The 23,956-nt window shown below is 34.4% G+C and overlaps 1 protein-coding gene and 1 long non-coding RNA gene across 2 annotated transcripts; one reads left to right on the plus strand and one right to left on the minus strand.

The window, feature by feature from the left end:
* Positions 1-4,841: 4,841 nt before the first annotated feature.
* Positions 4,842-7,388, plus strand: LOC120352309. Its single transcript, XR_005571768.1, has 2 exons — positions 4,842-5,225; positions 6,832-7,388. It is a non-coding gene; the product is annotated as an uncharacterized LOC120352309 (long non-coding RNA).
* Positions 7,389-10,283: 2,895 nt separating this feature from the next.
* On the minus strand, positions 10,284-12,077 carry LOC120352310 (E3 ubiquitin-protein ligase XIAP-like). Its single transcript, XM_039432319.1, has 2 exons — positions 11,927-12,077; positions 10,284-10,996 (listed from the first exon to the last, which is right to left on the minus strand). The coding sequence occupies exons 1-2, from the start codon at positions 12,054-12,056 to the stop codon at positions 10,401-10,403; spliced, it is 726 nt and encodes a 241-aa protein (XP_039288253.1). The 5' UTR covers positions 12,057-12,077; the 3' UTR covers positions 10,284-10,400.
* Positions 12,078-23,956: the final 11,879 nt, after the last annotated feature.

Here is a 23,956-nt window from a genome sequence, read left to right on the forward strand (position 1 = left end):
TAGTGAGGTACACGTTATAATGACAGTATTTGCTCAACTTTGGAATTGCTATCCTTGTCTATCATTCGACAAAGCCGGTGGTACTATCCTTTTCTAGGTCCACAATGATGAATTTATCCACTGTAGATGAATTTATTTTAGGTTACTATAGAACCCTTCATTTGTTTTGCGATAAATTTGTTTCATCCCACATCTACGCAGTCTCGCTAATAACGATCGATATTGTGAATTCGATATATTTCCAATTCCACATAATTTCAATTCCACCAGCTGACAAGATATTTCGAGTTCCGCCTGTCGACATATTCAGAGCTCCATATATTTCCAATTCCGGCTAGCTGCAAGATATTTTGAGTTCCAGATATTCCCAATTCATGCGACCCGGATGATCGTGGAGTAGGCAAAACAAAGTTTGGCTGTCTCCGCCAACGAGCTAATATAGTAAACCATAGAGCGGCTGTTGGTGTGCTTTCAGCGCTCTCAATGTCTTACACGGCCAACTAAGGGCAGCCATGACAGAGAGAGGCAACAAGAGCCTCTATTGCCTGTCTGCCACTGCAGGAATAGGTGTGTTTTCGAGAGTTAAATTGATTTAAATATAAAGAAAATAAAAATCTTAGTACCCTTTTTTTAAAATATTTTATCACGACATGTTTCGGTCATTTATGCCATTTTCAAGTGATATGAATTAAATAAATAAATACTACCTACTGGAAGATTCTTATTTTGATCATATGTTAGTGTATTCATATGTTTTTATGAACTAGGACTGTAAATTTTGGGTTGAAATTCGCATGATTCTATCAAAAATGGGGTTATTGGTGTCTAATTGGATTAAGTTTATTTTTCTATCTCTGTTTAATTTTGCTGCTTTATAAATATGAAATTCTTCTTTGACATTTAGTTTTTGACTTTTATTACCATAATTAAGTATTTTCATATTGGAATTTATATCTGTAAAATTATGGCCTGAATCTATCAAGTGTTCAGCAAATACAAAACAAAATTATTTCAAATTCAATGAGAAAAATTATAAACAAAAATAAGGTTTGGCAATGGGATCTCCTTTATCAGGTTATCTGGCTAATATATACATGAACAACTTAGAAAAATCTAAAATAATGAATGATAATAATCCTCTAAAGAAAAATATTATTTATTGGCACAGATATGTTGATGATATAATATGTCTGTATAATAATGAAGATAAAACACATGAAGATTTTGAATTATATTTAAATTCAATATCACCTTCTATAAAATTTTCAATGGAAGCTCAAGAACATGAAATAAATTTTCTTGATTTAACGATTAGTATGAAAGATAACAAACATGATTTTAGCATTTATAGAAAACCCACACATACAGATTGTATCATTCCTAGAGATTCAAATCATCCTTGGCAACAAAAAATTTCAACTTTCAATGCAATGATATACATGCTAATAAATATTCCCATGTCAAAAGATAATTACAGAAAAGAGAAGAAAATAATAAAATATATGGCAATAACAAATGGATATAATACCAAAACTATTGATAGAATGATTTACAAACAAAAAGGAAAATTAATAGAGAATAGAACTCAAAATAATCAAGGAAATGTAGGAAATAAAGAATATATTTGTGTTCCATATAACACAAAATTTAATAAAGCTATAAGAAAAACCTTTACAAAAAATAAATTCATTCTAGGTTATAGGACAACAAATAATGCATTTGAACTGATAAAAAAGAAATCAAATTTAAATGTACAGCAAGATAAGTTTAAAAAATCTGGAATCTATGAACTTGAATGTAGTGATTGCAACAAATTCTATATCGGACAAATAAGTAGAAATTTCCATATCAGATTTCGAGATCATATCCAAGCACTAAAATCTAAAAATTATACACAAAAGTCAGCATTTGCTGAACACTTGATAGATTCAGGCCATAATTCTACAGATATAAATTCCAATATGAAAATACTTAATTATGGTAATAAAAGTCAAAAACTAAATGTCAAAGAAGAATTTCATATTTATAAAGCAGCAAAATTAAACAGAGATAGAAAAATAAACTTAATCCAATTAGACACCAATAACCCCATTTTTGATAGAATCATGCGAATTTCAAGCCAAAATTTACAGTCCTAGTTCATAAAAACATATGAATACACTAACATAATTATGATCAAAATAAGAATCTTCCAGTAGTATTTATTTATTTAATTCATATCACTTGAAATGGCATAAATGACCGAAACATGTCAAAATATTTAAAAAATATAAATATTGATAAAATATTTTAAAAAAAGGGTACTGAGATTTTTATTTTCTTTATATTTATATTACAAGTAGCCCTATACAGGAAAGAGTTAAATTGATTTCTATGATTAATATTATATTTATGATGATGATAGTATTGCAAACTTGACTGGAATGAACTATAGACATCAGCTTATATTATATGATCATGTTAGGCCGGTATTATAGTGAGGTCCACGTTATAATGACAGTATTTGATCAACTTTGGTGTTGCTATCCTTGTCTATCATTCGACAAAGCAGGTAGTACCAGGGGGTGGAAGCCGGTATCGGCCCATCACTCTTGCAGAGAGCTTGAAGCCAGTTAGGCGCCATCTTGCGATAGGAAAAACAGGCGCTAGATTCAAATTGGGCCTTCTCTTATAGCACTGCAGTAGTAGTTTGTAGTTATTCGGAGAGAAGACTATACCAAATACAAAGCAGCCTAATTGATATTAAACATCGTATTGTCTTTGACTTTGATTCCTTAAAAATGAATTATGAGCATCAATAATAATGATAATAAATAATGATGTTCAACTGAATACTCATAGAAGTAGGGTATCAGTAACAGTAAAAACCACCAGTAATTTCAACCACCCAGTAGGTTACAATGGCCTCCATATAATACACAAAATTACAACTATCTAAGTATATTTAGATTATTTGACTGCATATTTAATAGTTATAATAATGAAATGTTTGAAGTTCAAGTGACAGAAGTTCACTTTACTTGCCCATTGTCTTAAAATTTCCAGTTGTTCAAAATTGAACAAAACTCATATGACTATTATCAGAATAAAATAGCAATTCAATAACAACAATAAATTTGAAGCGGGTGAACTACATCAAAGTTTAGTGTAGACATGGTTAGTGGCTTGTCACATTTCTGGTAAATTCTTCAATCACTCCTACAGTTGACATATTATTCAAATTGATGAATATAAAAATTGTTTCTTCTTGAAAAATAAATTTTCAAGAATATCTAGCCTACTATTTCAAAGAAAAATCATTGACTTTTTTATAGTAAAAAGTAAGGTTAAATGCAATGAACATGATAAAACTAATAATTACCTGTGAAATGTAACATCAGGTGGCTTTTTCGATACACGATTAGCACACCCATTTGCAGCACATGAAGATAGCATGATTAAAATTTTTAAAATCATAAATAAATAATTGTAAATCAGCAAAAAATAAGCTTTCCTTCATAAGAGCATGTACTTTCTTACCTACCACAAGATGGCTGCCATCCAAAAAAGCGGCTTCTGGCGGGAGGGGTGGGGATCCACTCCTAATACTTTATCCTCCTTGGGTAGTACTATCCTTTTCTTGCTCCGCAACGATGCCAAATCTGTTTGTTATTTTTGTTTTTGTTTGTTATTTTTTTGACTATTATATTTTGCCTTCTTGTTATGAACTTTATGTGGATAAGTACCGTAAGCCGATATCAAAGAAACGTCTTCATGAACTATTTTTTTGAATTCCTTACTCAAAATAACATAAAAAATAATCCAATCTCTAAAATAAAAATTTTGCAGTTACGGTATGGCATTCCAACTTACTAGAGCACTTGTACAGCTAAGCAGTATTAACACTGTACAGTAACTTAGGCTACATTAATTCCACCAAGGCTTCAAGCAAAGCATTTCAAACAGTTAATTTTATGGATGCAAAACAACTGTAATACAAATATTTAAAATGCTCGATAAAAATTCGATGTAGTATTTATTAAATAACTGATTTGCGCCTTGTATTTTATGCAAGTTTCCATTATATCAATAGGGCCATTCAAATTTTCCGCCACTTCTTGCCTCTCTCTGTCATGGCTGCCCATGTTTAATTCGTAACAGGAATAGCGGCCAATCAGCCACTCTATAGTTTACTATATTTAGCTCGTTGGTCTCCGCGCATTCTGGCCTGCGCATCTTTTCGGCCACCCTAATGGGTGGTATACAGTTGTTCGCATCGTAATTTGTGCGCACTAACAGTTGTTCGCATTGCAATCTGTGCGCGCTAACATGCGCAAAATTTAGTCGTTTAGTCACAGTATACATACAGTACGGAAACTTGGCTATATCCTGACGCCAAAATCCGCCATCTTTTTAGGAAGTGCCGCATTGTAATAGTATTGATGGTAGGTTCGGATCACTTCAATGATCCGGATCAATTGATCTCGTTCACTGCCACGAGCCAATCAGAAGACCAGGATTGGAACTTCCCAAGGTCACGTGACGTGTTTAATATTGGCGTCATGTAAAAAGCATTGTTTAGATAGGCGATTGATTACAAGTTTCCATTCTGTATATTCTGTGGTTTAGTGACGTAGTCGCTCTATCTGCGCTCTAACGGAATGTTAATTATCACAATGGCATTGGCAACAAAAAATTTCTAGAGGCAAAAACAATATCAGTTTAGAGGTTAAGTTTAAGTTATAAATTTATAATACAGTAGCCTCTCTCTTAACCGGAGGGGTGGTACAAGTTATTCGCTCCGCAAACTGTTCGACTTACAATCTGTTCGCTTGACAATCTGTGCGCACTAGTAGAAAGGTCACGTGATGGCATTTTGTGCGCACGATACTTTGAGTGACGTCATCGACTGTAGCGCTACCTACTGCTTTAATATTTATTATTACCAGCTTCGTCTCTCTAATAATTCTATATATTACTATCTAATCTTATAGCAAGATTTTGACGGCATTGAATAATTTTCTAACCTAAACTAATATTCTCATTTTTGATTAGTTTAGAATTTAAAAATTAAATCTAAAGTACCTTATTCTATTTTCTGTACAGTTTTCTCAGACTTTATTGATAGGAATACGCTTTTCCGAGATTATTTTACCAATTTATTGACAAGAATAAGTTAATCTTAAATCATTTGAGCATCAGCTACAGTAATAATAAGGAAGCAACCAACATTTCCTGGTTTAACTGTAAGTGAAATTTTGGTATTATTATGGAAATGAGTTAATTGTTCTTTTTAAATACATTGATAGCTAGAAGATTTTTTACTTGTAACTTATTATAAGTGATAATAATGTTTTATCCTTGTAACCTGGGCTAAATTCTAGCCGGTCAGATACCGCTGTTGTCTCATTTATTAAAGATATCCAGTTAATTTTTTTAATGAAAGAGGAGGAGAAAATGAAGTCAACTATCCTATTTTGATACAACTTAATTAAATTTTAATATTAGAAGTAGCTGTTTCAAAACTTACCTTATTTTGAAGGAACGACGATTCTAAACTTTATTGATCTCAGTTGGTAAACCTTATTATTGCAATTCACGTTAAGTTAATGAAAAAATACTTTTATTCAATTTCAGTTTAAATTAATAATAATGATGAATTCTAGGTTAGAACTAGCACAATTACAAAGTTGGTAATCAACACCTAACAGTGTACCTATGCAGAAAGTTTCAAAGACTCTTCTCACAACGGTAAAGGAAAGGTTAGGTTTTTCTTATAAATGGCAATATGTTGATATTTATCAAAATGTCTAATCACAGTGATTAGTATTTGTGATCACAAAAAAACTATTAATGGTAGCTTTAATACGTTGTGCATGATGGGCGGGCATACGGTGCTGCGTAGGGTTAACATAGTGGCAATACACATTGTTGCCATGATAGTAACTTCAATTTTCTAAATCATAGCTGCCTAATTATTCAACAGAGAAAATAGATTTCTTCATGAAATCATTGGATTCAATATTACATGAATTATAAATTATTAGTACTGTATTCAAAAGTTATTCAAGTAATAGAATTGTAATTGATATTGAAAGTCGCCGTTACTCAAGGTTAGTTTTGAAACAGCTAGCCTATTTCTAAAAATTGAATTGAATTGTATCAAAATAGGCTACCGCGTACCGCGCTTTATTTTTTCCTTCTCTTCCACCTAAAAAAATTGAGTCTATATCTTCAATAACAACTGAGATAACAGCGGTAGCTCCTCGGCTAGAATTTTGCCTAACTGTCTCTCATGGTTGCCAATGGTAGGCCTATTTATTGACCAAATTGCCTCTGTCGCGCCAATTGTCAATTTCGGGGCAACATCTGTACGTTTTGTTGAGCCAACTAGCCTATGTTTGGCCACTGTGCCTAGTTATCTAACACTTCACCCTAGTACACAGCCTGTATTAGGACTAATAAACTACCAGTAGCCTTTTTTAGACACTACTACTGGCGCGGTGGTCTAGAAGAACCCATAAGTTTTTTCTTAAATAACATTTAAGAATTTTTTTCAAACATTGATGGTCATCTTAAACTTTGTAGTGTTTTAAATAGTTTTACGATAACTGGAAAGTAAATTTATCAATATTAGAAAAGTACAATTGTTAATATTTCTTGTATATTTTTGTTAATGACCAATTTTGGGAGAAAAATTGGCGTTTTCTTAGTCTGTAGGAAATAAATTTAAAATAATATATAAGTTGTTAAACTCAAGGTCCTCACTTAGAAACAATGAAAAATAATTAATAAGAATAATATACTCCTTGTATTCACACCAAGTGAGCGCTGCACTGTCGCTGTTTACAGGTGGAGGGTTGGTGTGTGGCTCCTTAGCATCGGGACTGAAGCGGCAGATGCTCTACTTTTTCGCCCTATATTCAAAAAGTTAGATCTTCCATTTTTGTTTCTCTTTTTTCCAAATTTTCCATTTTTCTTTTAATTTCTTTTCTCGTTTGCTTTAATTTATAGAATTAATTGTTTTATTTATAAAAATATTTCTTGTATTTGGTAATAAATTAATTATCATAAACCCCTGATTGCTGTCGGATAGAATTCTCAATAAAGCGTTTTTCATCAAAATCAACCCAAACTTTCACTTGAAGTATATATATTTTATTTTTTAAATTTTAATTTACGTATTATATTTTGTCAATTACCTACCGTATATAAAATTGAATTATTTTCTCCATATTATAATGATGTGATACATAATTATTATGAAATGAATATTGTTTGCTTTATGCGACTCCCCCCCGCACACGGACCTGTCATCCAAGCGGGGAGCCTATTCATATGTATTTATTTTTATGTAAATTTTATAGTATTTTAAATGAATAAATACATTTGATTTGATTTTGACGATATATTGCGTATTTTAGTATTTTATTCACCTACTGGAATTTTGATTATGTAGGCTACTGCGGTATGCTAATTTCTGTTGCTGATCAAAATACACATTGATCACCACATGGAATTGTAACTTTATCATTACATAACTATATTTACAATTATATATTGTAAATAACTATTAAAATCATATTTATATAAAATGATATCATATCATTATGTTGTTGGTTATCCATCTTGTTTCCACCATAATTATGGTGAAGAAAATATTTTAATGTTGAGCCATAATGATATTACTATCGTATTTCATAAAACTTTAAAGTTAAAAATCCTCACATTCTTTGATGTGGCGACGTCCGTTTCGTGCTGGTATTGCACATTTTCAAGCCAAACAGAAACTCAGGAGTCTCTGAGTAACAATTCTGCTGCAATACCAGCACGAAACGGACGTCACCACATCAAAGAATGTGATTGGTTTTTTTTTTACTTTAAAGTTTTATGAAATACGATAGTAATATCATTATGGTTCAACATTAAAATATTTTCTTCATCACTCATATCTTCAAAAATATTATAGCATGATTAACTTCACTTTAAGCAAGGATTTAAATAGCCACAGATCACAAACTTATTGTAGACAGACTACTTAATTTCATTTTATTGTTATAACATTACAAAAATGCACAACACAGTCAAATACAAACAAGTAAAGTAAATAACAGCATTAGCTAAACAAATAATATCATATATTCATTAACAATTCATTCTTATTAATATGGTGAAACGTCAACAAGTAAAGCTTTCATATTTCTCTCAAAACAGACAATATCACAATTTCTTGAAACATTTGGTACCGTAAGTTATTGAAGAGCCTAATTTATAAGTCCATTTAATGTATAAGAATAATTTAACTGATTAACTCATATTGAGCCGGTTTCCGAGCTCTGGCACAGAATACAAAATATTGTATTCTGTGGCTCGGGATTTAGCTGAGTTCTAGACTTAAAACAGCTGGAGTCGGAAAATTGGCTTTCCGAAACGGGGCCTATTCATAGTCATAGTCAGGTTTAAATCAAATTTCGAAAAACTAGAAAATTTAACACAACATAAAATGAAGAGAAAAAAGTGTAAAACCCTTGTGTTGATGCATGCCTAGTATAATGAGTATGATCAGAGCTATTAACTGTAATACAAGACAGGTTTTCCTTATAAAAGATGTTCAAACGCATAAACATCAGGCAAAGTCAATATTTTCAATTGCTTAAAAAGTGGTTTACAATGTGGATGCCTGGCTATGAACATGGGAAATCATCCTTAAAGCTATTTTCTGCAAAATTAACAACCTCTTTTAAATTATATTATAGGCTACACTAGCTGGCCAGGCGAACTTCGTAACGCCAAATAGTTTAATGCATCTCATGACAAACTTTATCTGGATACACACCCCAGGAGGCGCGATGCGGCATTTTATTTATATAGATAATTTTGCAACTGCAAAATTACTTAAATAGGAAATAAGCTCGAATTTCGAGAAAATGTGATTATTCAATTCCAAACTGTTGGCAACTGTAGATTCTATTAAATCATTCACTATGAAGAGATAACAGTCCTCGTGTGTCTCCAGCGTTATTGTCCTGTCACCAGCTGGCTCAGATCTTTAAATCGTACACTTGAGATGCGCGTGAACACTAGCGTCAGGTGATCAATTTTCATAACGGCAAGGAAAGTTGTGTGAGTGCGCCACACCAGATCTTTTTGTTTTTAGTCGGGGTGTTTATAGTGGGTTCCACGTTATATTGGCAGTGTAGGAAGATAGGAGAAAAGGGTTGCCAGATCTCAGCCTTGCCACCCAAACAGCTGATACTGGTATATCTGATGAATTTAACTGTTAATTATTGTTAAAAATAGTTATTTTATTTGCCAAGAAAATATATTTTTCAAAGATGTAATAATAAATATTCATGATTGAGATAAAATATTTTGTCAATTAGGTAGTTGAATTTCTACATTGTTGATAAACGATGTGGCAACATCGCAATGCGTGAAAGAGATAGCGCCATCTGTTTTGTTGAACGATAGACAAGGATAGCAACACCATTGCAAATCACACACTGCCATTATAACGTGGACCTCACTATAGCATGAAATACATGGGCGGTTATGGAGCAGCACACACTCTTGTCTACTATCTACTGACGGCTGCTGTATGACGCAATGATTATAACAGGTGATTTTTATTTCTGTGTGTGGCCAGCTTACAAATCTTCTACCATACAGATTACATGTAGACTTTGAAGGACCGTAGGAAAGAGTCCAGAAGTCGGATTATAAATTTGATAGGCCATAAACCTGGTCCTGAACATAACGAATACAACTATAATAATCATCAAATTCGATGCACACATAAAAAAGTTATTGAATGTCAAAATTTGAGGCTTGATTATCATTTATAACTTATAGAAAATTATACAGAGTGGGTGAAAAGTCCGAGAACGGCTTAATATCTTATACACAAAGGTAATTTGACTGTGGGTGTGATTGTGGATCCTACTCATATTGAAAATACTACTTTACTATGATTTCAAAAATCTGGTCCGCCATATTTTTTTTAAAGGAAGGTGATCATGCAATATATGATTTCAAGACGGAATTTCAAGAAAAAAAATGCGAAAACCGCATATCGACATCTCAAACCGTTTCAAAGATATTCACATTATTAACACACCCACCGTCAAATCACATTTTTTGTGTATGAGATATTAAGCCGTTCTCGGACTTTTCACACAGCCTGTATTATATACTTTACATTACAATAATTATTTTTCCTTGATGACTCTTAGGCTCAACTCACACTTACGCGATTCAGGCCGAGAAGAGACTCGTTTTGTTTTCAAATGGTGACAATCGCGGAGACTAGAATCGACTGGTCTGAGTGTCATCATTTAGAAACACATGCTCTCGACTAGAGTCGAGACTCTTCTCGACCTGACTCGCCTAAGTGTGAGTTGAGCCTACCTGCTTATTGCTGCTTACTGAAAATTTAAGTACACCCTCTGATAGTGTGTACAATGTATGTTGCATAGTGGGCAACGGGGCTGCCCGTTCATGTGCAATAGATTTTGCTCGGCACATTCCTCGCACATGCAAATGTGCCCACACGGAAGAGCAATGTGCGTACATTCATTGTTCAAACAAATCACGCAATTGCTCAACCGTGGGGCTGCATGTGGCTGCTGCTGGGCTTCGATGGGACGCTGCAGGACTCCCTGCTGTCTTCTTCGGCGGCGTCGGGCAGGTGGCCTTACATTTTCTGCTGCCACCACCACCTCCTCTCCTGCCACTGGCAACATCCACTCAATTATTTCTTCGTCAACGACGACCGCTTCCTGGAGGCCATTGTACTGTTGGACAAATCCCCGTTCTATCAGGTTGTCAGCACAATGGCTCACCGTCGTCAGGAAATTTATTAGTGTAATTTCCTGGCGCGTTAATCGCCGCAGCGCCATCCTGATTGCATCAGAGTTGGCGTTGTTGTCACTTCGAGCCCTACGCACACGTTGCGGATCGTCTCTGTCTATACGTTGTAAATCATCAAATGATGATCTCTCAACTTCTCTCAATTTTCCTGAAAAAAAACAAGAACCGTTTGTTTTTCGGTAACTTTAAATTTATATTCTTAATATGTAAATATTTCCTATTCTAGTTATAATAATGTGAAATATATCTTCTATGTTCAGTTTTGAAGCATCTAAATTTGAAAATCTCCTTTGTGAAAATACTTGAGGAATGGAAATTTTGTGAATTGAAGAACTACAAGACCTAACCTATTTCGGACTACAGTATGTGCTATCTACATTTGGGAGAGGAATAGCACAAGGTTACTTTATTTTTTCCTCTCCCTATCATTTTGATAATGTGCTTGTTGTATGAATGACTAATAAATCAATAAATAATCATTTATATAATAACTTGAGCTCCAAAACAACATCTCAGCCCACTTAAACTAATCTGGTGGCATATTTTATGGAGAGGACTTCTTGGCAGGCTAATCCACTGGTATGACAAATGTCACAACCATTTCAGCAACTGTGTTTAAGAGTAAGAGTGTAAGTAACTTCTAAAATATTTCGGATATTCATCAATGGCCAATAGGAATGTGAAAAAGTAACCTCCGTAGAATGTATTCTGAATAGGAAGGTAGCGTGACATATAAATAAAGTTCAACAATTTTTAATTTTACTCATTCATTATGTGTGGTAGAGTTAATTTCATATCATGACAGCCAGTAGGCTTAAAGGTGCGTACAGACTTTCGCTCTGCTCCGCAACCGAACGTCACTCCAACAGAGCGATTGATGATAGACCGAGAAGATCTAACATCTTCCGTAACGTTCATGATGGGTGCGTGGGCGGAGCGACTGTGGTTCGATTGAGGAACGAGGGCGGAGCGTGCTCGGTGCGGGTTGGAAGCGCGTATATGTGTACGCAGCTTTATATGTTGGAAGTAAAATACCTATCTTATAATGCAATTTTAATGTATCATTGCAGCTACTTACGCATAAAACTGCACACATCCAGGTTGACGCCGAATGCAGCCAACATCCTAGCGTGGAAGCTTTCGAGGTGATTATTAGTCCTCCGAGGTGCCTGCAAGGTGGAGAGGCTCTCCACGCCAATCACCCCCATCCAATAACTGAATAAATCAATAAAAGAAATTATTTCCACCTCCAAGAATAAAATTACAGAGAAACTTGTGATCTGTTATTTTAAATTATTAGTTTCCAGTATTCTGTCAGCTGTGTAATTGAATGCAGTGAAAAGTCAAGAAAGGTAGTTCAGGTTGCATTTAGACCAAGAAGCAGCGACCACGGGAGGATGGAGTGGACAACTGTGAGGGTGTACATTGTGGCTGGTGAGTCCCTAATTCATTATTAAGCTTGAGCCACCCATTGTTTCATTTTGACCAGTCCAGTTCAATCATTGTAATTTCCTCTTCCAAATTTAATTTAAAATCTTTCAAATATTTTCCAAGTTTTAAAAGCCCTATTGGAGGAGGCCTTCTGCCTACTCGAAACCCTGAGACACAGCGATTAAGTAACTGATTAATAGTCAAGCGTATTCAATGTTAGCACATCGTTAATATAACCATAGATAAACTAAGTTCATTTATAACTTATTATTCTTTTGGATTTGAGTATTTGAATATTTGTAACTGATGCTTGATAGTCTTTCCATCCATCCTCATCAAGGTTGTCCTGTTCAAAATCATAATCACCTTCTCTTTTGTATTGTTGTGAGAGGAGTAAAGTTTTATTTGTATTTTCTATATTTTCGACACTAAATTTGTTCTTATTTGCCTCCAGCGAAGGCCTAGGCTGTCTTCCAGAGAGCTGTTAAAGTAACTAGTGAGGTCAAGAAATACCTCATCTCTAGATAAAAGTTTTTTCGGTGAAAGTCTGGACTATATCTCCCTTCTTGAAAATAGATTTGACTGTAGCCACTTTCCAAACTTCCGGGATCCTCAATTATTGTCTCCAGCACATATCAAATGGAGGAAGCGAAGTTTGAAGAAGAGTTCCCTATGCTTGAACCATATTTAAACCATCCGGTCCAGCTTGTCTTATTTTATACTCTTTTCTCACCTTGTATTCTGCAGGCTAAAACCTATTTAATTTTAAATTTCCGTTGATTGAAAAATTTTGAATTTATTTTAAATTGAAAAATTTTCAATTTAGAAATATCAATGGAAATTTAAAAATAAATAGGTTTTAGCCTGCAGAATACAAGGTTAGAGAGTATAAAATAAGAAGTTTTATCACCCAGCATTGGACAATTGAGCGAACAATGACGACTTGCAGGTTGCAGGGGCAGTGGGCGCGCACAGGCTCACTCAATGACTGGAAAAATATACACCTATGCTATGCGTAGAGTGACTGTATTTACCAAAGTTTTTATTGTTTATGTCACAATTAACACCACACATATAAGTAATGAGTTATACATAGAAATGGATTGATAAGAAAATGGTTCAAGACCTTTAACGTGAAGGTGAAATAAAGGTACTTGAACCAAAAATGTCGGGGCGCTAATCATCATACGACCGCGGCGCCCCCCTAGCCGGGGCGACCGCCCCGGTCGCCCCACCCTTTGGGCGGCCCTGGAATTCACCAGCCCAATCTCAAAGTCGGTGGTGATTGTTTGGATCACCAAAAATAAAATGAAAACTCAAAAATCAGTTGAATGTTCAGGTCAGAAAGTTGGATATTATTCAATAATTCTGATTATAACCTAACATCAAAATTGGTGAAATTCTTATAACTTTGTTAGTTTTGAACAGATTGATTTGAAACTTCATGGGTGTGTTAATTGTATGAAGAGAAACGTTCATGATTTTTTGTAGAATTTTCCTACCTCCCCTTCTTCCTCCTAAATCGAAAAAACATAATTATGGTAATTCTGATGCTATATGCGAGAAGATTCAAAAGTCGCGCTATTCTGAGCTTCCTCTATTCTTCGCGGCAAGGAACAGGATTGGATTAAATCGCCCGCGGAACAACACTATTGGTCTACTCAAAAGCGCGACTTTTGAATCCTTTCGCATATACCATCAGAACTACCATATGTTTTCGGTTTAGGAGGTAGAAGGTAACATAGGAAAATTCTACAAAAAATCATGAACGTATCCCTTCATACAATTAACACACCCATGAAGTTTCAAATCAATCTGTTCAAAACTAACAAAGTTATGAAAATTTCTCCAATTTGTTGTTAGAAAATCAAAATTGAATAATATTCAACCTTCCGACCTTGACATTCAACTAATTTTTGAGTTCTCATTAATTTTATTTATGTTGAAAAATTATTATTCAATGATATTCTAGCTTCTCTGAGCTTGTCATCATATTTTTGACGACTTTCTTCATCCAATCAGTACCGTATATCTTATATGATACAGTTCTTGATGAGTAATTAACATTTATTTTGTACACTCTTGTATATTTTAGTCATTGAGTACCTAAATGGATAAATAATAGGCCTACTTCTTGTACAAATCAATTCATATTCCATATAATTCAATAATATTTTAGTAATTTGAATTAGAATAAAATATTATATGAGGAACTGTCATAAGGCTGTTGGAGAATGTTTATTATAGAATGTAGTGTAACAGTTTGTAGCATTCAACGTTTTAATTCAAGTTCAGTATACTTTCTTGTGCATATCATTTATCATTGCCATATACTGTACGATAGGTATGGATTGAAACTTGGAATAAATTTAAATGATAGGCGGTGTATTTGAAAATAATAATAGGCGGTGTTTGGCAAAGATGAATTATTCCAAACAATATTGTGATTGTGATGTCGAAATGCAATAAACCTTAGCTGCAATAAACTTGTAGATCTGGGAATTTTTTTATTCTCTAACTAGTCTATCAACCTCCTGCACACGTTATTCAGCTGTAGGTCGGTCAGAATAAATAAAAATTTAAACGGCCGCCATTGTGTGTATTAATTCGACAAATTGTCATAATTTATTCTTTTGTAGCTCTATCTAGTCACAAATCATTGTGCAAAGTTCCTATTCCTATAAGAAAACAAATTGTAAGCAGTGGCCTAACGTACACCCCCGCTGCCCCCGTGGCGCGGGGGGGGGGTCACCAGGGGGCCCGGAAAATAATATGTAGATTATAGATTCTATATAAGATTGAACGGAGCTTGACAAACACATATTTTATGTTCATCATGTGTATGATAATTTATATTCAGTGGATTTGACAAGTGGATTTTTTATTGCATGCATTATTGTCTGGCCGTATATATTTCTATAAGGTGGGGTTTCAATATTTTTTAAGATGCATGCCCATCAGTATCAATATTCTCACATTTGAAAATTGAAATAACTATAATATTGTTGATAAAAAAATAAAAATTTTAAAATAGTTGAGAAATATTTTTATCAGATGGGAAGATTATCACGAAAATGAATAAATTATTATCAAATGGGATATAAATTCGAACGTGAACTGAGTTTATTAACATAAGTGAATTTTTGATCTTTGAGAAAACAAATAACAGTTTTTAAGAGTAAATTATGATTCAACTGTGAACTGTGATTCACTGAATCAACTAGAACAGGTGACATCAGATACATGTAGATGAAAAAAACTGCGTGAGGTCTACTGTTCACAGGTCTACTAGTATTTAGGATACAAACCAACAATTAATGCTTTTTAACTAATAAGGAAGATTTCTGATAAAAAATACAAGAACAATTTTTGAAAAATCAGGCGCTTATAAACTGGAATATAGCCTAGTAATTGTGAAAAATTTTACATTGGTCAGATACATAAATGTTTTCAAAATAGGTTCAATGAACATATTCAGGCTTTAAAATAAAAAAATCTGGTTACCTACAACCCTTCCCCACCGCTGACGGCGTGATTATCGAGCCAAAAATTTGAACGTGGTGTAATATGATAGCTGTAGACTTGTTACATCGATTTCCATCAGATCTTTCTTGAACACATCTTCCCTGAAGGTGGCAAGGGACCTGGTTACCTACAACCCTTCCCCCCCGCTGACGGCGTGATTATCTAGCCCAAAAATTGAAAGTTGTATAATATGATGGCTGTAGACTTGTTCCATCGATTATTATCAATTTTTTCTGGAATACACTTCCCTTGGGGGTGGTGAGGGACCTGGTTACCTACAACCCTTCCCCCCACTGATGGCGTGATTATCGAGCCCAAAAATTGAAAGTGGTATCATATGACAGCTGTGGACTCGTTCCATCGATTTCCGTCAAATTTTCCTGGAATATACTTCCCCTGGGGGCGGCAAGGGACTTGGTTACCTACAAACCTTCCATCCCGCTGATGGCGTGATTATCGAGCCCTAAAATTGAAAGTGGTATCATATGACAGCTGTGGACTCGTTCCATCGATTTCCGTCAAATTATTATGAAATACAACTTCCCTGGGGGCGGCAAGTGACCTGGTTAACTACAACCCTCCCCCCCCCCGCTGACAGCGTGATTATCGAGCCCAAAAATTGAAAGTAGTATAATATGATAGCTGTATACTTGTTCCATCGATTTTCATGAAATTTTCCTTGAATACACATACCCTGGGGGCGGCAAGTGACCTGGTTACCTACAACCCTTCCCCCCCGCTGACGGCGTGATTATCGAGCCCAAAAATTGAAAGTGGTATCATATGATAGCTGAAGAGTGTTCCATCGATTCCTTCCAAATTTTTCTGGAATACACTTTCCCTGGGGGCGACAAGTGACCTGGTTTAATACATTAACCCCCCCTCCCCCGGCCCATAACGTTTTTCCTCCGCCCGCAGCGTAATTATTGAGCCCAAAGTTTAAAAATGATATAGAATGAAAGCCCAAAATTCGCTCTATCGAATGTCACATTCATCTTCAAGATCGGTGATGGTCGCGGGCTAACCGTGAAGCTGGCCCGCCAAATTTGAAAACTTTCGAAGTCTCTCACGGTCGTATTTTTTGAGCCCAAAATTTGAAAATGGCATAGAATGAAAGCCCAAAATTCACTCTATCAAATGACACCTTCATCTTCAAGATCGGTGATGGACGCGGGCTAACCGTGAAGCTGGCCCGCCAATGTATAAACCCTTATAAAACCCATTTCCGGTTGAGCCCAAAAATTGAAACTTGGATATTCTGGAAGCCCAAAAATAGCCCTAAATATTGGCATATGTTTCAAATTTTGGGCTCGATATGGTGGGGCCAGCTTCACGGCGGTCAATAATTACGCTGTCGGCGGAGGAAAAACGTTGTAGCCCGGGGGTGGGTTAAAAAATCTTGTGTCATACAATATTCAAAATCTCATTTAAGGTCAATATTGAAAATGAAGAAGAGGAGCGGGATATATATTAATAGTAAAGAAAATAGGAATCAGAAGAAGAGAGATTGGGACCAATAGTAAATAAATATGGAGAAAAAAGTTGATTGAATGGGGATAGAAAAATTGAGAAAGAGATAGATAGTAAAGAGAAACTTATTAAGCCTGGAATAAAAAAGGGAAAGGTAATGTAACGAAACATAAAAATTTATAGAAGAGTACCCAGCTGGCTTGTACGGGAGGAGAAGAAATGTGAAAGAGGAGAAAGGGGAGATCAAGATAAGAAGAAGAAGGAAATCAGAAAAAGAGATATGAGGAGGAAACGAGAAGACACCAAAAAACCGAAGGGAAGAAGAACGAGAAAGGAGGAAACAGGAATCAGAAAAAGGTAGATGATGATGATGAAGGGAGAAGAAAGTGAAGAAGAAAGAGAAAGAAGGAAGGTTGAACTTCTCGGAACGAAAATTGTGAGGATACAACATAATAAGTTGAGATAAACACTCTCAATACGTAATCTTGGAAATGGTACTAATAATATAAATTTGAATTGATAATCAATATGTCTTATTTAGTAATAAATGGAGTGAATAAGTGTTGTGATAATATTGTAATATCCAATATTACAATAACTATAAGAATAAAAGGGCTGCTTTATAGTATCTGAACTATTACTCTGATAAAACCGTATCCAAATTGAATATAATAGCCCGGCGACTTGCCTGCACGGCCGACGAATAATTTGCCTTGACGCGAAAGTTTGGCCAATTGCGAAGAGCGCCGCCAATGCTAGTCGAAGTGGGAAATTTGAATCGAACTATTGGCGCGCGACATTTTTTGAGCTGTAGATCATAAAAATACTAACGAATTCTTCCGAAGAAAATTTTGATGATTTCTCACTACACTATCGATAAAATGAAATATTAACGATTTCGCTGAAAACAGACAAACATAATTTATCTTCTGAACATTCAGTAAGCAATCAAAATCTTTCCAGATACCACAATCTTTCCTAGACATCGATTGGGTTTTGATGTTCTAAAAATTTCAACCATGGCTAAAATGTTTTCACGCTCCCGTCGCATTTCACACTATTGTGCCCAGGGGATTATATACTAAATTAATTACTACCATAATTTATTTATATACAAATACGATTAAGGTAAACACAACAGGCATTCACCCCAAACTGTTCTAAACCTCAATTATTGGAATACACAGTCTAAATGTTATGTAAATGATAAGTTAATTCACACACTATTTTGAGTACAAAAAAATGTATCTACAATTTTGAATTTAACGTTGTAATTTAAAGCACAAATGAACACAAATAGAATTATAGGTATCTTGTAAAGTACAAAATAGAATAGATTACATTTTATAAACAGATTGCATAATGTCTACGTCAATAACAATGTTATTATTTGATATTTTTATTAGAATGTTTCTTAAATGCAGTATGAAAACCAACACACACGATGAGCTGACTACGATGCGGACTTTGTGATATGTTTTGTTGTCTGAAATAGAAAGCAACAGAATAAATTAGCATACATTTTTTTATAACGGGCACAAAATATATGACAAGATTATGGTACAATTTTTTTCAATAAACGATTTATCATTTATGTGCTAAAATAGTTCAACAAATCAAATCTTTATTTATTTGTCCCAAAAACATAATTACAATGAAAAATTAGAGAAAAATTCCATACACGATACAAAATGAAAAATGAATAAATACCATCAAAAAGAATAAGATATTTATGAATGAATTGAATATATAAATGAATGAATTAAAGTATAATGAATAAATATATTAAAACTGAAGTCCCTGCAAGGTTCAAAAAACCTGAGCGCAGAGATTCAATGATTGAATAACAATGAAGATAAAAATGGGATAACATGAAACTTGGATTTGCTATCAAACATTTATTGAGAAAATCGGTAAGAGAAACAGGGAGTGAGGAAGGGAACATAAATAGCAGAGAAAAAGCATAAGGGAAAGTAAAGAAAAGTTGAAAATTAAATAAAAATAATTAGAAGTCTTTATATTAAGGTAGGAGGAAATTTCTCTAGATGAAAGCTACTATTAGTCCAGTCAATATAGATATAAAAAAGGGGATGTACTTGCAATGTATATAGTAGTTATAATTTTTGAATGTATTACTCGGATACATGAGAAAAGTCTAGCAATCGGACAGAAAAATTTATTTTTGTATCAAAGTGAGAACAATGCAGTTGGTGATGATGGTTGAAGCTAAAAATTAGGTGTTTTTTCACAATACAAAGGGCATTGTTGTCAGAGGTGTAGCTGGAAGAGATAGAGCACTCTACCTGGTCTTAAATTGTAGAGCTCAAAAATACGCCCACAGGGATTTTGAATTATACATCTAAATGGTAACAATCTGAATATATTGTTGAAATCTGAAATTAATCAAAATTGATTTTTTCTTTAAATTTCACAAATTTTTGAAAAATCATAACCCAGTACTTATTGAAGATAGAGAGTTCAGTAAAATCTCATTTTATTCAGAATTTTATAATCGAAAGGAAAGGAAAGATCAAATTTTTTGTCTGATTACCGGATTTGGCGGAAATAGATGAAAACTGGAAAGTGAACCGAAAATACAAGGTGTTTGGGCCACTCTGTATCTTACACAAGGAGATTTTCCATGAAAAAATTGGTTCTGGACTTCACTCATGTAGCCAAATAATATATAAAAGAATCAGAACTACAATATAAATTGCAAGCACCAATGTATATAGTGGCTGGACTAAAATTGAATTATTCAAGACACTACATGTATTGATTTTGGATACTAGTTTCCTATCAAATTTACTGGTGATAAAATGGCCAGATCTTATCAATTCTACAAATTGATAAAACAGTATCTGCAATTTGAAATTTAGATGATTGATTTAGATGTATGGGTGCCTGACAGTTAAAAAATCCAGCCCACTAAAGCAACTCTCACTTGGATAGAGTCTGGGTTTTCCTAATGTAGCTCTAATATGGTGTCTTTGAATCACAAAAAGTTTTTCCAAGTGGTTTAAGTAGGTTCCATCCCAAATTTTTATCTAATATCAATATTCAAGACATTACTCACCGTTGAACAACTTTGTCTTTTGGAAAGCTTTCTCGGTTACTCAGCAGTAATGAGGGGGCAGATATTACTGGCACTTTGCGTTTCTGAAAAAGAAAACCCTATTAAACATGACAGTATAAAATACGTATAAGTAATACAGGAAAACATAATTACTAAATAAATTATAAGCATATTATTAAAAAAAAAATTAAACAAAATAAAAAGTGCAATAATGAATCTTTCCTCTATAAGATATTTTCTAATAATAACACCTATTTCTTCTTCTAAACAAACACAATTTATTGAATGTGAACATCATCTTTGAATCTATTCTCAATCTTCATGATATTTGGATTGATGATCACTGTGTAAAATCTGACAAAGCATTTATTGGAACGGTTTCACTTGTTATTCGTTCCGCTACTACGTAGACATCATGTCGTCATCATGTCTGTCTGTCTGCGCGCTGTGTCTTTTGTGCGTCTGCGCTGATCAGTGACGTCTCAATCGCGGTTTTTTGCCACTGCTCCATCAGCTGGTTTTCTATACTTTTATTCGTATTTTTTCGTCGGATTGTTTGCCGTTGCAATTTTAATATTTGTGCTATTCGATTTTTTGGAATTTAATCTTGTCTTTTGGCATCTTACCTTTTAGTTATTTGCCACTTTTTCACCAAACGTTTGTGGACGTTTCACGTACGTGGCTACATTTCCGCCTTCTCGTTTTTGTTGCTAGCGTTTTTAGCTTTTCCTGTCTATTCTATTCATGGAGGTCGGCGAGTGTGCGTACCTTGCGCTCGGTCTAAACCTTTCACCTGAATTCATCGGACTTACAAAACCTTTTTAAAGTGTGAATTATTCTTCAAATTAATTCGTTTGTTCCATTCTTCAGTGTGATTCAATTATTCATCGAGTTCTTCACTCAATTACTCTGGTAAAATTGGATAAACTTTGTCTAAAATTGCAACCGCGTGTGAACGTTTCATCGCTATTCATTTGATCTACAAAACCTTTTTAAAGTGTGAATTATTCTTCAAATTAATTCGTTTGTTCTATTCTTCAGTGTGATTCAATTATTCATCGAGTTCTTCACTCAGTTACTCTGTTAAAATTGGATAAACTTTGTCTAAAAATTGCAACCTCATGTAAGCTTCAGTTGCCATTTTTCTACAATTGGCTTCACCTCGTGAACCTCAAACTTTCAAGTGCATCATCTCTACTGTTTGGAAATCAATCCAAAAATTCCACAATTTGAAGATCGGATTATTCGTTTGGAATTCTACTCGCTCCAGCCTACTTTTCCATTGGGGGATTCGCCTGCTGTAATGGACGTTTCCATGCTTGTCATCGCATGGCCTAATCACTTCATCGCTTGCTGATGTCCTGTTCCTGTTGGTATTGCGGAGTCGTTGCCTGTCTGCCTGGCCGCATCTCCTCTTCAAAATTTTATTCAGGTTATGTAAATCGTTCTTTTCAATTTTCATTTACGTATGCATCATTATTGTTTTATTAATGTCTATCTTGACATTCAACTCATTGAGGCCACTGATGCCTACTTATTATTTGATTAATGTCTATCTTGACATGCAATTCACTAAGGCCACCGACGCCTATTAATTCATTGTATTTAACAGTTACCCTTGACTTCACAAGTGATTTCCTGAGGCCACTGACGCCTACTTATTATTTTATTAATGTCTATCTTGACATTCAACTCATTGAGGCCACCGACGCCTACTTATTATTTTATTGATGTCTATCTTGACATTCAACTCATTGAGGCCACTGACGCCTATATAATTGTATTCAATTGTAGCAATTATTTTTTGTATTTGACAGCTACCCTTGGCTTTACAAGTGATTTTCTGAGGCCACTGACGCCTATATAATTGTATTCAATAGTAGCAACTATTAATTCATTGGATTTGACAGCTACCCTTGGCTTTACAAGTGATTCACTGAGGCTACCGACGCCTACCTATTGTTTAGTTAATGTCTATCTTGACATTCATTTCACTGAGGCCATCGACACCTATTTATTTATTGGATTTGACAGCTACCCTTGGCTTTACAAGTGATTCATTGAAGGCCACTGTCGCCTATTACTCGTTCTAATTGATGTCTGTCTTGACATTCAATTCATTGAAGGCCCATGTCGCCTATATTTACCTGGATAATCTTCATTGTATTTATTAGCTACCCTTAGCTCTTAAGTGATATTTTAAGGCCAGTAACGCCTATTAATTGTTTGGTCGAAGTCTATCTTGACATTAAAATCACTGAAGGCCTATGCCATATATTTTTTATGTATGTTATTTGCCGAGCATTTTTTACAGCTTATTGTCATTTTTTAATCATTATTATTGTACCTTAGTAATAACTTTCATTATTGCCCTCAAATTATATTCATTTCAGGTATGACTATTAATACCTTTGCATTTATTGCAATATCATTAATACCAATATCATTAATAATTTAATATCATTAATACCTTTGCAGTTATTGTCAGACCTCAATGGTCATTAATGTCATTGACCTAATTTCTTTAAATTTTGTAGTTCTCCACATTATTTCACATGTTGTAATTTTCCCAAGATTTGACTCATTGTTTTTGTATGTGGCCATCTGCCTATTATTATTTAAGGATTCAAAGACTTAACCTACTTACAATTGCCTTTGTATGTGGCCATCTGCCTATTATTATTTTATTGATCTCAAGATATTTGATTCAATGTTTGTATGTGGCCACCTGCCTATCATTATTTTATTGATCCCAAGAAATTTGACACAATTGTTTTTGTATGTGGCCATCTGCCTACTATTATCATCTTATTATTATTAAATCTTATATTGTTGATTCATTTAGCCTTTTATTGGCGTACTTACCACACTTCAAGCTATCAGTATTTTTATGCACAGAATTCAAAGATTTATCTGTAGGTATTTATACCAACTATCATCCACAGTCCACTGCCCTGCCCTTGGATTCTGTCAACTGATAATAGTCGATTAGGATTCTAGGCGGCTACACGATGTAGATTGACCTTTCAATGAATTCTTGTTGATCATCTCTGATCTGAAATGGCCAAATGTTCATAACATTGATAACCTATTCCAAGAATGACCATTCCATTTATGAGTTAAAAATGTATTGTCTCACTGGGCTAGCCACACACAAGTCGATTGTGGACGTAAAATGAAAGTTCGTTCGAATTTTGACCGCACAACCGTAGCTTTCAGAAACATAAATTCCATAACGATTATAATCGTGATCGAGCATATTTCAAGATTCACATAAGCTGTTTGGCATCTGGTTGCTATGTGGTAGTGAAGCCGATGGAACGCTAGACGTTCAAACAAAATCAGCTTTTTACACACATCGATTTTGGGCGCACGATAAAAAACCGAACGTCCAATTTTGTGGCGCAATGAAATGAATGGGTGATTACAAACACATCGATCAACGATTTTTACCGTACGGACGCCGTGTAGCAGCCGTCTCTTGTCTGGAATAATATACTCCTATATATTCCAATATGAACTATATTGTAATTTGGACGTTCAATTTTTTATAGTAGGACCAAAATCGATGTGTGTGAATCTAGCCTAAAGCCCCGCACACACATC

The sequence above is a fragment of the Nilaparvata lugens genome, chromosome 7 (genome assembly GCF_014356525.2).
Source record: "Nilaparvata lugens isolate BPH chromosome 7, ASM1435652v1, whole genome shotgun sequence".
NCBI classification, from domain to species: domain Eukaryota; kingdom Metazoa; phylum Arthropoda; class Insecta; order Hemiptera; family Delphacidae; genus Nilaparvata; species Nilaparvata lugens.

Excerpts from the sequence above, each read along its gene's own strand:
- LOC120352310 (XM_039432319.1), bottom strand. The coding sequence starts at position 12,056 with ATGGGGGTGATTGGCGTGGAGAGCCTCTCCACCTTGCAGGCACCTCGG. Across the intron at positions 10,997-11,926 it reads GGATGTGTGCAGTTTTATGC|GAAAATTGAGAGAAGTTGAG; the intron begins GTAAGTAGCTGC and ends GTTTTTTTTCAG.